General features: G+C 43.9%; 1 protein-coding gene across 1 annotated transcript in view; it reads right to left on the bottom strand.

Moving 5' to 3' along the window:
• AOAH (acyloxyacyl hydrolase) overlaps positions 1-13,827 on the bottom strand; it is a 156,453-nt gene that overhangs the window by 96,645 nt on the left and 45,981 nt on the right. The window contains exon 6 of the mRNA XM_090048689.1: positions 4,600-4,659. Coding sequence (XP_089904815.1) covers positions 4,600-4,659 — 60 coding nt within the window. The remainder of the gene's footprint in view (positions 1-4,599; positions 4,660-13,827) is intronic.

The raw sequence follows: 13,827 nt of genomic DNA, 5'->3' as shown, positions 1-13,827 counted from the left end.
GGTGTTCACATTTTCTAATAATGCCTACGTCTATTAATATCCTACATTTGCTAAAATATGCCATTTTAGCAAATATGTTAATAGTTTTAAACAACCCTGCCTTCTACTTAAAAATAAATAAATAAATAAATAAATAAATAAATAAATAAATAAAACCCCAAATCATTCCTTAATACTTATTCATATTTGCTTTGATAAAATACCCACATGTGATGTGTATGAGCAAATGCAAGAAGCTTATCATCCCTTATTAGACATGGTCATCTTGCATCTACTTTCTTTTTTATCTAGATATGCCTGAGTTTCTTGACAAGTGGCAGTACTTTGGAGTCCTTGATACTGTAATAGCTGTTAACGTGCCTGTCTTGATACATGCACATAGGCACTGCTTAGACTACCTTCAAGCTCAAGTAAACTGGCTCTGGTTGCATGAACTGTTCAGGAGGCTGCAGTGAAAACAGGCAAGTTGAGGCCAACTTGCCTGAATCTGCAGATGCGAGAATAAACCACAGATACATCCCATCAGTCAAATTTTAGATCAGTGGATTAGTCTTGTAAATAGACCACCACTTCCCATCCTCCAGCAGAGTATTCCCATAGTGGCTGCAGAGCTATTTTAGAATCTTGAAACAATGATTCTGCTTAATATCCCCCTCTCTTGAAAGCCTGAAGCACTGGCTCTGCTTTATTGGCTGTATGTTTGCAGTACATATGTACACACATACTTGGCAAGTAGAGAAAAGATGAGAAGTGGTCAGTAGAGGAGGTTTATTGCATGGTATATATTTACCCTTCTTCCTGTCATCTTTAAAAAATATGGATTTTTAAAAGTATGGTTTGCTATTCAGATGTATTTGGTTTGGTCAGACAGTCCTCTGACCAGTCTTGTGTGTTTTCTGGACCAGCTGCCATATAGACAAACAGGCTTGACAGGGCATGGCATGTTACCAATCTCTCACAGACTCTTTTGTCCAATGAAGGATTTTTTTTCTTTTCTTCTTGCTTTCTTGATGCTCTAAATCACAAATGAAACTCCACCAGACAAAGTATGTGGCTACATTTGGAAAAATTGCAAAAAATCATTAAAACCCTGGGAATTAAATTATATTTGATTTCAAGCTTTAAAATATGCTTCTCTAAGCATAACAGGGGTAATTTCAGGCAACATGCTACAACTGAGCATGAAAAATGCCCAACCAATGTAATAAAGACATTTATTTTAATTCAGTTTGATTTTCTATGGTGTAGCAGTGCATTTTCAAATGACCTGTGGTCATTATTCACTGGGATAACCACTATTTAGATAAACAGCCTGACTCATCTCCCTCATTTTGGACAAGGGGCAAACTGGGGTATAGGGTACACGTAAAGGTCAGACATAACTGTAGACCCTTCACTTAGAGGAAACACTGGCCTGTACACCACACTAATAGAAGCCCTGATGGTCACCATTTCAGCTTGAGAAGTGGAAGAAGCATGCAAGGAAAAACAGGCAGAATCTCATTAAGGGGTATAGTCCACCTAATCTCCCCAGCCATCAAGAATTGGCAAGGGCAGGGGGAGAAGGAATGCTCCTCAAAACCAAATGTATACTGATATGTATGTTACCTCCATGTTATACCTGACAGTGGGCTAAATGTAATAGTCATGATTTGAGTCAAATCACTAACTGCAGATATTAACGTATGTAAATTTTAAATTAATCAAATGATGGGAAAAAAGGAAACTGAATGCAGTTGTGAAAGAAATATCTGACTATCACTAACATGTATTCACCGGAAAGCATGATCCTGCTGTTGCTGCTCTCCATGAGCTGAGCCCTTATTTACAGTGTATTGTTTATTTCCTTGGCATCCCAGTTTGGCATTAGCCCAAAGGCTAATTAGGCTTCTCAATTTTCATAGCTGTGAGCAGTGAGGAGTCAAGAAGAAAAAATATCAATAATTTATTTGTAAACAGCAAAACCATTTGCTCTGGAATCAAATGCCTGAAGACAACTGGAAGCAAACTTAACAAGTGGCTGAGCCAACTCATAACATAAAGTCAGGCAACAAGCTAAAATGTTTCCCCTTTTCCCTGCTATTTTATAGGTTAGAGACAGGCATTTGCATTCATTGAGCCGATAATAAATAAAAGAGTAATGTGTAAAATTTGGGCCCAGATCATAGGCACCAACTTTTATCTTTGCTGCACGCAGGGAGGGGGGTGGGAAGGAGAAGGGGGACATGACATCATCCCTAAGATGATGGACAGGTGGGAATTTTTATGCATTTCAGGTGACAGCCCTCCTTCCGAGGGCAGACAGGGCCCTTGGGGCCCCCATGTACTTGGCACCTCCGGCCCAGATCCTTGTTTGAATTTCAGAAGACCAAACTACAATGGTGTTTGGATGCAGGTATTTGGTTCAGGTCTTTCTACTTGCAATAGATCCAAGTATTCAGGAGATGCTAGAGTGACTCTGGGTGAGGAAGAAGAGTGAAGCTGAGAAACAGGAGGCAATCAGCAGTAACACAAGACTAAAAATGGTTTAAAAACCTGGGATGGGAGAAGGAAGAGCACAGGACAGGAATGTGTCACACCGGAGAAATAGGAAAAAGCCTGTGCTCCAGTCAACAATGTAAACAGGATCTGTAGCAAACAGGCCTGACATATGGCTATTGAAGCCATGGTCCAGGTCCTACAGCATTGATGGTGTTTGATGCTTAGTGCCTGGATTCATACCTAGCATTAGGGTCATACTGTGCCCTCAGTTCATTCGTGTGCACAGAGGCCAGTGGAGACAGAGCATTTAACGCTGTGTATAATGCAGCTTCTATAGTGATTTTGGACATGGTTGCACTGCTACCTCCTGCTTATTTACAAAGTCTTGCTTGCGTGAGCTGCTGCCCAAATCATCTTACCCACCTACCCTTGGTCTTGATCAACAAGAGGCCTACACAGATAGACAAATGTTTCTATCCTCTTACGATTAATTCTTGTTCTCCCCTCTTGTCCCTATTCTGCCTTTATTAAAAGCAGTGCTTAAACTTAAATTCTCTGTACCTTTCCCAATTTCTATAAAATGTCTACTACTATGTAGGCACTGCAGACTCAGGTCTGCCTTTTTATACACACTCCCTACAATGTTTTTTTGCTTAATCACTTGATCAGCCCTGTTGGCTAAGTACAGATATCAAAAAGCCCAACGCTTTGTTTCGATTCAGTCTTCACAGGTTAGTCTAACCTGGGTAGATTGAACCAATAAGCAAGAGAACAGACATTAACTTTTGATTCTGAAAATGCAGCCACATGCCCACAGTGGCCCAGGCCAGAAGCCAGAGGGCACTCTAGTATTCCTCTCTGCTGGGCTGGAGCAGACAGCTTGGGCCAAGATTAGCCTGCCCACCCTGTGAGGGGCTGTGGTTTGTGGAGGAGGTAGGATGCTGGGAGACTGTGAGTTAACTTGAATCTGGAGGGGATCTGGAACAGAAGTTCAGTAAATCAATTTAACCTAAACCAATTCAGTCTGATACTACACCCATCTAGGTTTATCTTAAACTGGTTTCATTTTGAAAGTGGTTTCAGTGCACTGAACTTCTGTTGCGTTACAGATTTTAAATGATTTCTGATCACTTATATCGGTTTATGTATAATGCCTTTCCCTAGCCGTTAAGTTCAATGAGATGGGTTTACTCTGCTTCTGCAACAATCTGGAGGGAGCTGCCAAGAAGCATACCACATCCAACTACTTCTACTCTGTGTGCATCAAACCCAAAATTGAGGGCATCTCTGCCACTGCTCCTCAGATTTCTGGCATGCAGGAGAGGTGGGGGAGCGCCCCCAGGCAGCTTCACCACCTCATTGCCAGGTTTGGCAGATGCAGAGCAGGAGTGGGTGGGCAAGACATGCTTCTCAGCAGGGCTCTCAGGAGTGTTGTGGAAGTGACATAGGCATGCCCTGAAGTTACTTGTGTGAGGAGGTGCGGCAAAATAGGATTCTATTTAAACAGATACAGAGTTTTATAGAGAAGAGCTGCAATAAACAGTTAGTAGAGGATTTAGGGGATTTGGGTGTGGACACTGAGTTTGAGAGTTCAAAACTGCTAGTCTTAAAATAATTATGATCAGGAGGCTTCTATTCCTAAACCTGAGCTCATTTCCCATTATTAAATTTTCTGAATGCTTTTCTTGGTAAATGGTCCTTATGCTAGATTTTAAGGAGTTAAGCTACAATGAGGAGTTTGGCACTCCATTATCAGACATGAAAAGATGAGATCTTTTGCCTCCTGCACCTTTTAACCATTTTAAGATCTAGATTCTAGTATTTTTTTCTTTTATAGTTCTGGTAAAATCACTGTCTCAACTTTTATTTTTTTAAATTTTCTCCTGTGGTCCCTCTGTATTTTTCACTCTACTCCACTTTCCATCTGTTTTTACAGTGGATATTCTCTTTGCAACATCTCTTCTCCAGTCTCATTTAAGCAGCATGCACAGTCAATAAAGTATGTCAGCATTTTAAATCTATAATGTTCAAATGGGCTTAAAATTAAGCAAAATAAACTCTTCAACCCTGGTAAAATACAATCATTATATAAAAAACTTTTTGCCACTTATGTCTTACCAGGACTTCAGAATTCCTGACAATCCTTCTTGCTTTTCTTAGAGCAGCATTTAGCCCCAGCTAGAAGAAAAAGAAGAAAGGAAAACATCAGGTCATTTTTTCCCCCTCAAATATTTGCTACCTTTCTTTCATTAGTAATTTCACAAAATAAAGAATGGTCTACAAGTCTATCATTAACTATCTCTTATTGGACTAACAATCAATTATCTAATCACCATCCACAAAACTTTAGTTTCAAGAGTTCATTTATTTTGGATGAGGGGATCATTTATTTCCCTAGAAAAAGCCTGGATAGGATTTGAGATTTTTATCTTATTCATTAGTTACATTTGACAAAACCCTGCAGTGAGTCATACAGAAATGCAATCTATTTTTCTGGTACAAGATGGTCAGAAAAGGGGCACATATATCAAAGTAGTCCATCTTGTTGTGACAAGATGAAGAAGAACATCTTGGCCTTATTGAAATAATGGTTAAATTCAGACTTGTCATCCAGTTTTGCATGGTCTTGGAACACAGAGGAAGACACACAGGAAGAAGATATATTTTGGAAAGCAGAGTATCATACCCAATGGTCACAGGACTTGAGAAGACTGAGTTGTTATACTTTCTTGTATTATAAATACCAACCCTTAAGGGCAAGTGCTTGCAGATTGCAACTAAATTATTTTTTTCCCCAGCCGAGTTGCTTATACTTGTGCTGATGAGTCATTCTGTAGGTGTTATAAAAGAGCATATATTTTTACACAGGGAGGCAAAAGCAGCAAAAGGGGACAATCTAACCAATAAAAGAGGGTATGTCAAGAGGAAAAACCCAAGTTCCACAGGTAGGTTAAATGCAGGTACCTCTGATATCCCCAATAGTTCCCAGCAGCACTCACAAAGACCTACATAACAGCTGAAGGCCCCTGACAGATGTTACACTTAAACCATGATTTAATGGTTGATCTTCCAACAATGCTTCATCCTTTGACAACATTGAGGAAAAGATCACCCCTCCCAAAAACACCCTATCAGATTGGACACAGATTGGACACCTCACAGTGGACAAAATTATAAGCTTGAACAATATATTGACTGCTTCAGGGGAAGAGTGAACAATGAAATAATTAACAACACATGCCACCATAACAACCTCTCCCTCTCAGCGAGAAGGGCCATAGAATCTCTAAGATCCAACCACCAAATAGTAATAAAACCAGCAGATAAAGGAGGAGCTTTAGTCATCCTTAACTGTGAAGACTATATAAAAGAAGCCATCTCTCTTCTACACCACCTACTACAAAAAAAAATAGGGGAAGATCATGCTCCCCTTTTTGCCTTAAAGCTCAAAACTATTATCAAATCATTTCCATCTGAACTACAAAAAAACCCTACAGAACCTTGATCCACCCACTGTCTAATCCAGGAAATTTTTACATGTTCCCTGAAATTCATAGACAAGGGAACCCTGGCAGACCTATCATATCCAAGCATGGAACCCTAACTGAGGCAATATCAGGTTTCATCAAATCAATCCTAAAGTCGCTTGTTATCCAAAGAGTGAGTTTTGTCCAAGACACAACAGACTTTCTACAAAAACTTAAAAATATAAACCACCATCTCAGCAACACCCCTCCTAGCCATCATGGACATTACCAGCTTATATACCGACATGCCACACCAGGATGGCATCCAAGCCTGCTTTACGTATCTATGAGAGCAAGATTACAACTCAGAGTACAGACCTAAAGATATTACTGGATTTATACACTTCATCCTCACACACAACCTCTTCACTTTTGATAACCAACACTTCCTCCAGACCATGGGTACAGCTATGGGCACCAAAATGGCCCCATAATATGTCAACCTTTTTATAAGCCACCTGGAAGAAGAATTCCTCAAGGACTGCACCATGAAACCCTTGCTATACTTAAGATATATTGATGACATCTTCATCATTTGGAATGAAAATCTGCAATCTCTGACTGATTTCCATGAGAAATTCAATAATCATCAGACTACTCCAGCACCAACATTTCCTTTTTAGAGACAAGTGATCCCTATTCAGAATGGTAAAATACAAACCACTACATACAAGAAACCCATGGACCAACTTATGTTTTTTGCACAGAACCAGCAATCACCCTAAACACACCAAGAAAGCTGTAATATACAGCCAAGCTTTCCAATACCACCACATTTTTACTGAGGAGAACACCTGTGATTGTCACCTCACAAGTTTCAAAAGGGCTTTCACTCAACAAGGACACTCCACCAGAGAGATACGTTGCACTTTTGAAAGAGCCACCTGGATACCACGTGAAGAATTGCTACAGTACAGAAAGAAAATCCCCATGAATCGCATACCACTAATTATGACATATCATCCATCCCTGGAACCTATATGAAAAATTCTCAAACAACTGAAATCCATAATAGAAGACCACCCAATTCTTCAAGATATCTTCCCAGAAGAACCTCTTCTTCACCAGAAGAACTTTTCCATCTTAGCCTTTAAACAAGCACTTAACCTCACCAACCTCACCACCACAAGCAAACTTCCTATAGCCCAAAACACACTGAACAGATCCGGGTCATGCCATGACAAGAAATGTAAAACCTGCCAACACATCTCTCCCACCCCCACAATAACTATGCCCCACAACAGAACCATCAGCATTCCTGGATCTTACACCTGCACCTCCAGAAATGCAGTATAGCTCATCCAGTGCACTAAATGCCCCGATGGAAAATATGTAGGAGAAGCCAAACAACTGCATACCAGAATGAATGCACACCAAAAATCTATCAAAGACAAGAATACCCAATTAGCTATGAGGGTACATTTCTTATAAGACAATCACTCTCTCTCCAATCTCTCAGCTCTAATCCTCAAAGGGAAATTAAAAAACACCTTTTGCAGACGAGCCTACAAACTTCACTCCATCAACCTACTGGATACAAAAAGTCATGGACTAAATATAGACATTGTATTTATGGTACATTATAACCTGCCCAACATCTGATACCCCAGATAACCTCTCTACTATTTACCAGCTACATCTTATCATCAGGTCTATATTCCCCTCCCCCTTGTTTCTCACCCACTGACTGCCTCAATTTGCATTTTCACTGACTGGCATTCTTGCATACTGGCCTCTGGCTTCTATTCTGTTCTGTTCTGTCCCATCCAGGAGGAGCACAGAACAACTGCAAATGCTTCCTCAGTCAGAAGAAGGGTTTTTGTATTGGAAAGCTTGCAAAGAAGAATTTTTCCAACAATTTTAGTTGGTCTAATAAAAGATAACAGATTTGCTCAAAGAACCTTGTCTTGTCTATTGGCTATGCCATGCACATTCAGAAAGGGGGGGGGGAACCATCTTATGCCTCAGGCACCACGACTTTGAATGACAGCTGTAATGCCAGAGATCTGCTCCTCTGAAAGTTAGAGGAAACCTGCGGGGTGCCCTGTACAGCAGTACTATGGTCAAATCAACACCAACCACTGGTTATCACAGCTGGGACCTGCCAAATGTTGAGAAATGCTATTAGGGCACAGCAGGCAGTCTGGATAGAAAAGGAAACAGCAAGGAGTCTGATTTTTATGTTTAGGCTCTTGTCAGTGTTTCTACTAGTTTAACGCTTGCTGTTTTTTGAGTGTCAGAGATCCACCTACCAGCATGAACAGCCACAGTGTGACACAACCTTAGCCTGACCATTATTATATTGTACACAAACACTTCGCCTGGGACAGCACCTATTTGAGGGCTTAATACTGGGAATCAGCAGAAACTTTGGTCAACGTTGTAACCAAGAATTGTTGACCGCTGCTAATTCCTACCTGCAGGTTCTTTTTAACTCTTGTTTTGTGCCTCCATGGATGAATTTGATCAGACATGTTGCATATTTTCTTATTTTAGTGATATTGTATGAAAGTGTTGAGATGAAAGTGAGGAGAGACTGCTCTGTCCAGTGTTCAGCCTAATGGGGTCAGAGAAAGCACAAGAGAAAATGGGCCATGAAGCAACTGAGGGGATGCTTTCCAGCTAGTCTCATAGCACAAATACACCTGGCTGAAATCGCTGCATCATCAAGTCTGTCTTGTCCCTAGCTAGCTCCCACCAATTCCTTGACTGGATGCCAAAAGACAGAGAAGTATTATGGACTTTACTTGAGCAGTGTGCTGGTGACAAATACACCATGCATGAATTAGAAAAGTCTTTTCCCAAATTCTGTAAAGAAGAGCTACACTGGTTTCTCAGGACAAAGGACTCTTCATTGTCAAGGATACCTCATGTATCCCTACTTGTTGCATCAGCTGGAACACAATCAAGCTAGAGCTTCATCTACTGTAGCTAAGCAATAAGGGCATCTACGCTTCCCTCTCTTGTTCATGATCAAATTTATGCAAAATACTGAGAGGAGAGGAACTGCTTTAATGAATGACGCTTACTCTGCAGAACATCCTGATACTAGTTCACTGACATTCTCATACATAGAAAAAAAACTGCCAGTAAAAACCAAAAGTAGCTCTAAGAACATGAGAAAGACACTTTGTGCATGGGATTTCATTTCATCGCGTGGTGAGGTTTTCAGGAGAAAGCGCTGGCATCTCCCTAGCCTGAGTCTGTGGAGCGCTCGCAGGACTGGACCCTGAGCTTAAGACAAAGTCTTACTTCCATTACCTATGCAATTTACTTTTTGAATAATGCTTTTCTGTATCAAAGAATATGAATCCCATATGCTGTCATGCATGCATTAGGCCAGCTTTGATAATCTTTGTACTGGCCAGAGGAATATTTGCCTTTCTGTCTCAGTCCTTGCCATTAGCATCTAGCACAAGAGCCAAAAATTCACTCTGCTAAACTCCCCCCCAAAGAAATTCCTGCTCTCTTTCTGTAACTTACAAAAATTAATAAGCCTAGAAATGCAATAACATTGAACAGGTCTGAAAAGGAAAGAAAAAGAAAAATTACATTATTAAATCACAAATACAACCAGTGCTCTGCTTCTGATCAAAATGGTTAGTCAGGACAAACTGTTTCTTTCCACTCTGGCCTGCTAGCAACCCCTCCTACAGGGCAGCGTAAGAACATAATTGCCAGCTTTAAATCCACTAGACCTGAAGGCTCAATGGTACAGTTTAGTGAAAGTTTATATTTATCTGGATGGAGTTATAGGAATTCAATGGGGAGAAAACGCATATTTTGCCAAGTGGCAGATCTAAGGTACTTGGAAAAAACCCCAAGTGATATTGCCATGCCATGCAATTCTTAAAGCAGCATATATTTGCATATCAAGTAATTGCCATCAACATTTTTTTCCTGTGGATAAAATTTAGCATGTCATTATAATTGATTTAGACATTGATCAAAGCAAATTAATTAACTGGGAAATTCAAGGGTCAAAAATTAACAGTGAACAATACCAGGAATAATGAAGTATAAGAATAAACACCAGAAGAACCTCTCTCATAGAGAAACAGATTGCTCTTTGTATACATGTTTATATTCAGCATTGTTCTGCCTGCAAACGATGCACACCCTCCAGTCCTCCATGTATAAAAGTATAGGTATGTACTAGGGCTCTGTGAGTCTTCCGATTGCGCTTTGGATCTAGTGCTGCTTTGGGTGCTTCGGCATCCAAAACGGCATGCCTGGATCGAAGTGGGGCTCACGCAAGCTATCTGAAGTGGGTCGGAGTGTCCAAAGCAGATGCTTTGGACACTTTGGATAGCTTACCTTACAGTTAGAAGAGGGATAGAGAGTGGGGGAGGGAGGGAGAGTGACGGGGAGGGGAAGACTGACACCTGTCGGTGACCAGTGAGAAGGATTTCTCCCTGGCTGCCTTTCCAATGGCAGTGTCTGTGTGGTGGGACTAGAAACAGCATAAAAGCCTCTGTTTGGAGGTCTGCTGTGTCTTTTCCCAGCTTGTTCCCCGTCAGCAGCTGTGTGACAGAGGAATGCTCAGACTGAGCCATTGTGGCTTGCTAGTTCAGTACTAGTTGAACTTGCCTGCTCCTTTTTCTTGTTACAAAGGAGTGGGTAGGATTTAGCTTAGCTTAGCTATTCCATTCAATCATTATTAGTACTACTATTCAGTTTATTTCTTTGAATTTATATTTGCTCTTTTTTTTTGTGGAAACTTTGAAAAAAGAAAAGTGTGTTTTCCCTGCCAATGTGATCTATCACTGTGCAGGTAGGCACAGATTGCTTGCACACACACACACACAATATAGAGAAAAATCAGATATTCATAGCAGAAGATGACAGATAGACAGACAGCACACAATTTTTACATAACCCTTAACACTGAAGCAAACAATCAAAGAAGAGGCCAGTGCACGCATGCAACAAAGGGAATAAAACACACAATACAAAAGGAGTCACACACAAACACAGACCTTTTGCAGCACAGGAAAGATCAATATGAAGCATGCTGGAAAGGCAGGTGCCAGGCCTTCTGGCAGGGGAGGGGGAGGGGGAGGGGAAGAGCTGCAAGCCCCACCCCTCTTAAACACAGACATATTCTATTCCCAAGCAGCCATGACATCAGTCCTGCCAGCGGAAGCCAGGAGGTGGGAGCAGTGTCTCCACCTGACACCCCTGCACCTGCACCACCTCTGCTCAGTCCAGAAGTGGGCACCAGCAATGGAATCACTGTCTTCTCCACCCCCATTTGAGCTCTCAGCATGAGCCTCCCACTGCCAGGGAACCAGGGATGCTGAACGCGCTGGCTCAAGCAATTCTGGGGACTGAGGGGGAATCGGAGTTTGTGCTCCACACCCCCTCATGTTTCACCAAAGTCAGGTCTCCTCCAGAAAGCAGCTCCTCAGAGGAGGTTGTGGAGGCAAGTGGCTCAGCTGAGGCAGCTCCTCCTGCTGTTGAGTCTCAGCCTGCTGAGAAGGGGGAAAAGGCAGGCTCCTCACCCTCAACCCAGAAGCAGGGATGTAGTGGGATCATTTTGAGGTGGCAGATGATGCCAGGTTTGCCATCTGCCAGCACTGCCAAAGGCACATGAGACATGGCAAGGACATGAGACACTTCTCTACCACAGCGATGCTGCTGCATCTGAGGAGGCACCACTGCCTTGCCCTTCTTCCTGTTAAGCCTGGCACCAGTGTGAGTGTGCTGATAGGGAAGTCCCCCACTCCAAAGCCCCCTTCCCCCCAAAGCAGAGGCAGGCCACCCTGGACCAGTAGGGGAAAGGTGGGCAGAAAGGGGGGTGGCGTTCCCAAGGCGAGCAAGATCACCCAGAGAATTGGGGAGACGCTTGCTCTGGATAGCCAGTCCATCTTCCTAGTTGAGCAGCCAGGGTTCGGATGGTTCGCAGCACTTCTAGCCCCTTTTTACAAAGTGCCCACATGCACCACCTTTAGCAGGGCGGTGGTGCCTGTATGAACACAGGTGCCTCCCTGTATGACGCATGCAGGGAGTACTTGAGGGAGGAACTGTGCAAGGCAGGGCCGCAGGTAGCTTTGCACTTCACCTCTGATATCTGGAGCAGCTGGCATGGCAGTCACGCCTACCTCTCCCTCACAGGGCACTGGTGGGATCAGTCAGGCCATCGGTGGGCTCTATTGCAAGCTGAGGTGCGGGATGAGTCCCACAAGGCAAGGGAGATCATGGGGGCCATGAACTGCATGGTGCAGGGGTGGCTCATTGGTCAGGCCAAGCTCACCTGTAGGTTCATGGTCACCAACAATGAGGCCAATATGGTGAAGGCTGTCCATGATGCCAACTTTGTTGGCATCTGCTGGGCGGCACACAGGCTGCGCCTAATAGTGAGGGATGCCTTGGAGGGGGACAGGGCTGCTGGTGACGGCACCACCACCAGTACTGCTACAAGCCAGCTGATTTCAAAATGCAGGAAGGTGGCAGGCTACTTCCACCGCAGCATCAAGGGGGGCAAGATGCTGTGGGAGAAACAAGCAGAACTGAGCATCCCGCAGCACAGAATCATGCAGGACATGGAGACTCGGTGGAACGCCACATACCTGATGCTCAAGAGGTTGGTGGAGCAACAGAAAGCCATCAATGTTTCTGACTGGGGCAAGCCTCTGTCACCAGACTTGCAGGCACTGGTAAGGCGGCTGAAGGAGGTCATCAGGAGATGGCTGGATATCTTGCGATTCAGCATGGTCCACATGATCGCAGGCATGTGTGACCTGAGGGTGAAGGGGAGCATGTGCATTGGCAGCCCCACAACTCTTGATTGCTGGACGCAGATGGTGGTGAACAAAGTCAGGGAGGCCGAAGTGCAGAGGTGAGGGGATGTGGAAGAGGGGGATCCACTTTCCCGTGCCAGCACTCCCAGCACCAGCACCAGCACCAGCCAGTCTCCTCCATGCCAGCCACTGCCAATGTGGGCCATTGGTATGGTTTCAATGCTAGGGTCCAAACGCACCAGACCCCAGCCTCAGGCAGGTAGCACTGAGGCTTCAGTGGCTACCTATCTCACTGAGGACTGCAACCCCTTGGCCTACTGGGAAAGCCACAGCCAGATGTGGCAGGATTTGGCCACAGTTGCCTGGCAACACCTGTCCTGTCCACCAAACAGTGTTCCAAGCGAGAGGGTGTCCAGCATTGCTGGGATGTTGTCACACCCCACTGCACCTGCTTGGATCCTACGTTAGTAGAGCAGCTGGTGTGCCTTAAGGTGAAACTCCTGCTGCTGGGTTTCCCCAAGCTCCACCTGCAGACGGACTGAGCGCCACCCTCCTCACTCTGTCTGTACCAATTTCCTTTTTGAATTTTGTAAAAGCTGAGTAATGCCCCGCTCTCAGCTGGAGGGGACACTAACTGAATCACCAGCCAGCAGGGGAAGAACATGTTCCTGCTGAACTCATTCCTCTGCCAGGATGAACTTGGAGGTATGAGATGAGGTTGTGCAGAAGGAGGAGGCTCCAGGTCCTGGGCATGACCACTAAAACTGTACCCTGCCAAGGTAGGAAGGCCTGGTGGGACTGCTGGTGCTGCGGCAGCCCCGTAAATGCCAGGACCAACGATCCTCTGGTGAAAGGTGGGTAGGAGGTGCCATAACCTCCAACTAATGCACACATGCACAAAGTCCTGGATGGGGAACACCCAGATCTGTCACATCTTCGACAGGCCTGATGCTTGCTGGTTGCAGTGCAGTTGTGAGGCGCCCAGTGAGCTCAGCTTAGCTGCCTGGGATGCCAGCTTTAGGGTTGAAAACCCCTTTGTCAGGCTGAGGACTTACCTGCAGTTGGTCCTGGATGGA

Source organism: Crocodylus siamensis, chromosome 5, assembly GCF_052110815.1.
Source record: "Crocodylus siamensis isolate JL-2025a chromosome 5, ASM5211081v1, whole genome shotgun sequence".
Lineage (NCBI taxonomy): Eukaryota > Metazoa > Chordata > Crocodylia > Crocodylidae > Crocodylus > Crocodylus siamensis.
This window is presented reverse-complemented; position numbering and strand designations above follow the sequence as displayed.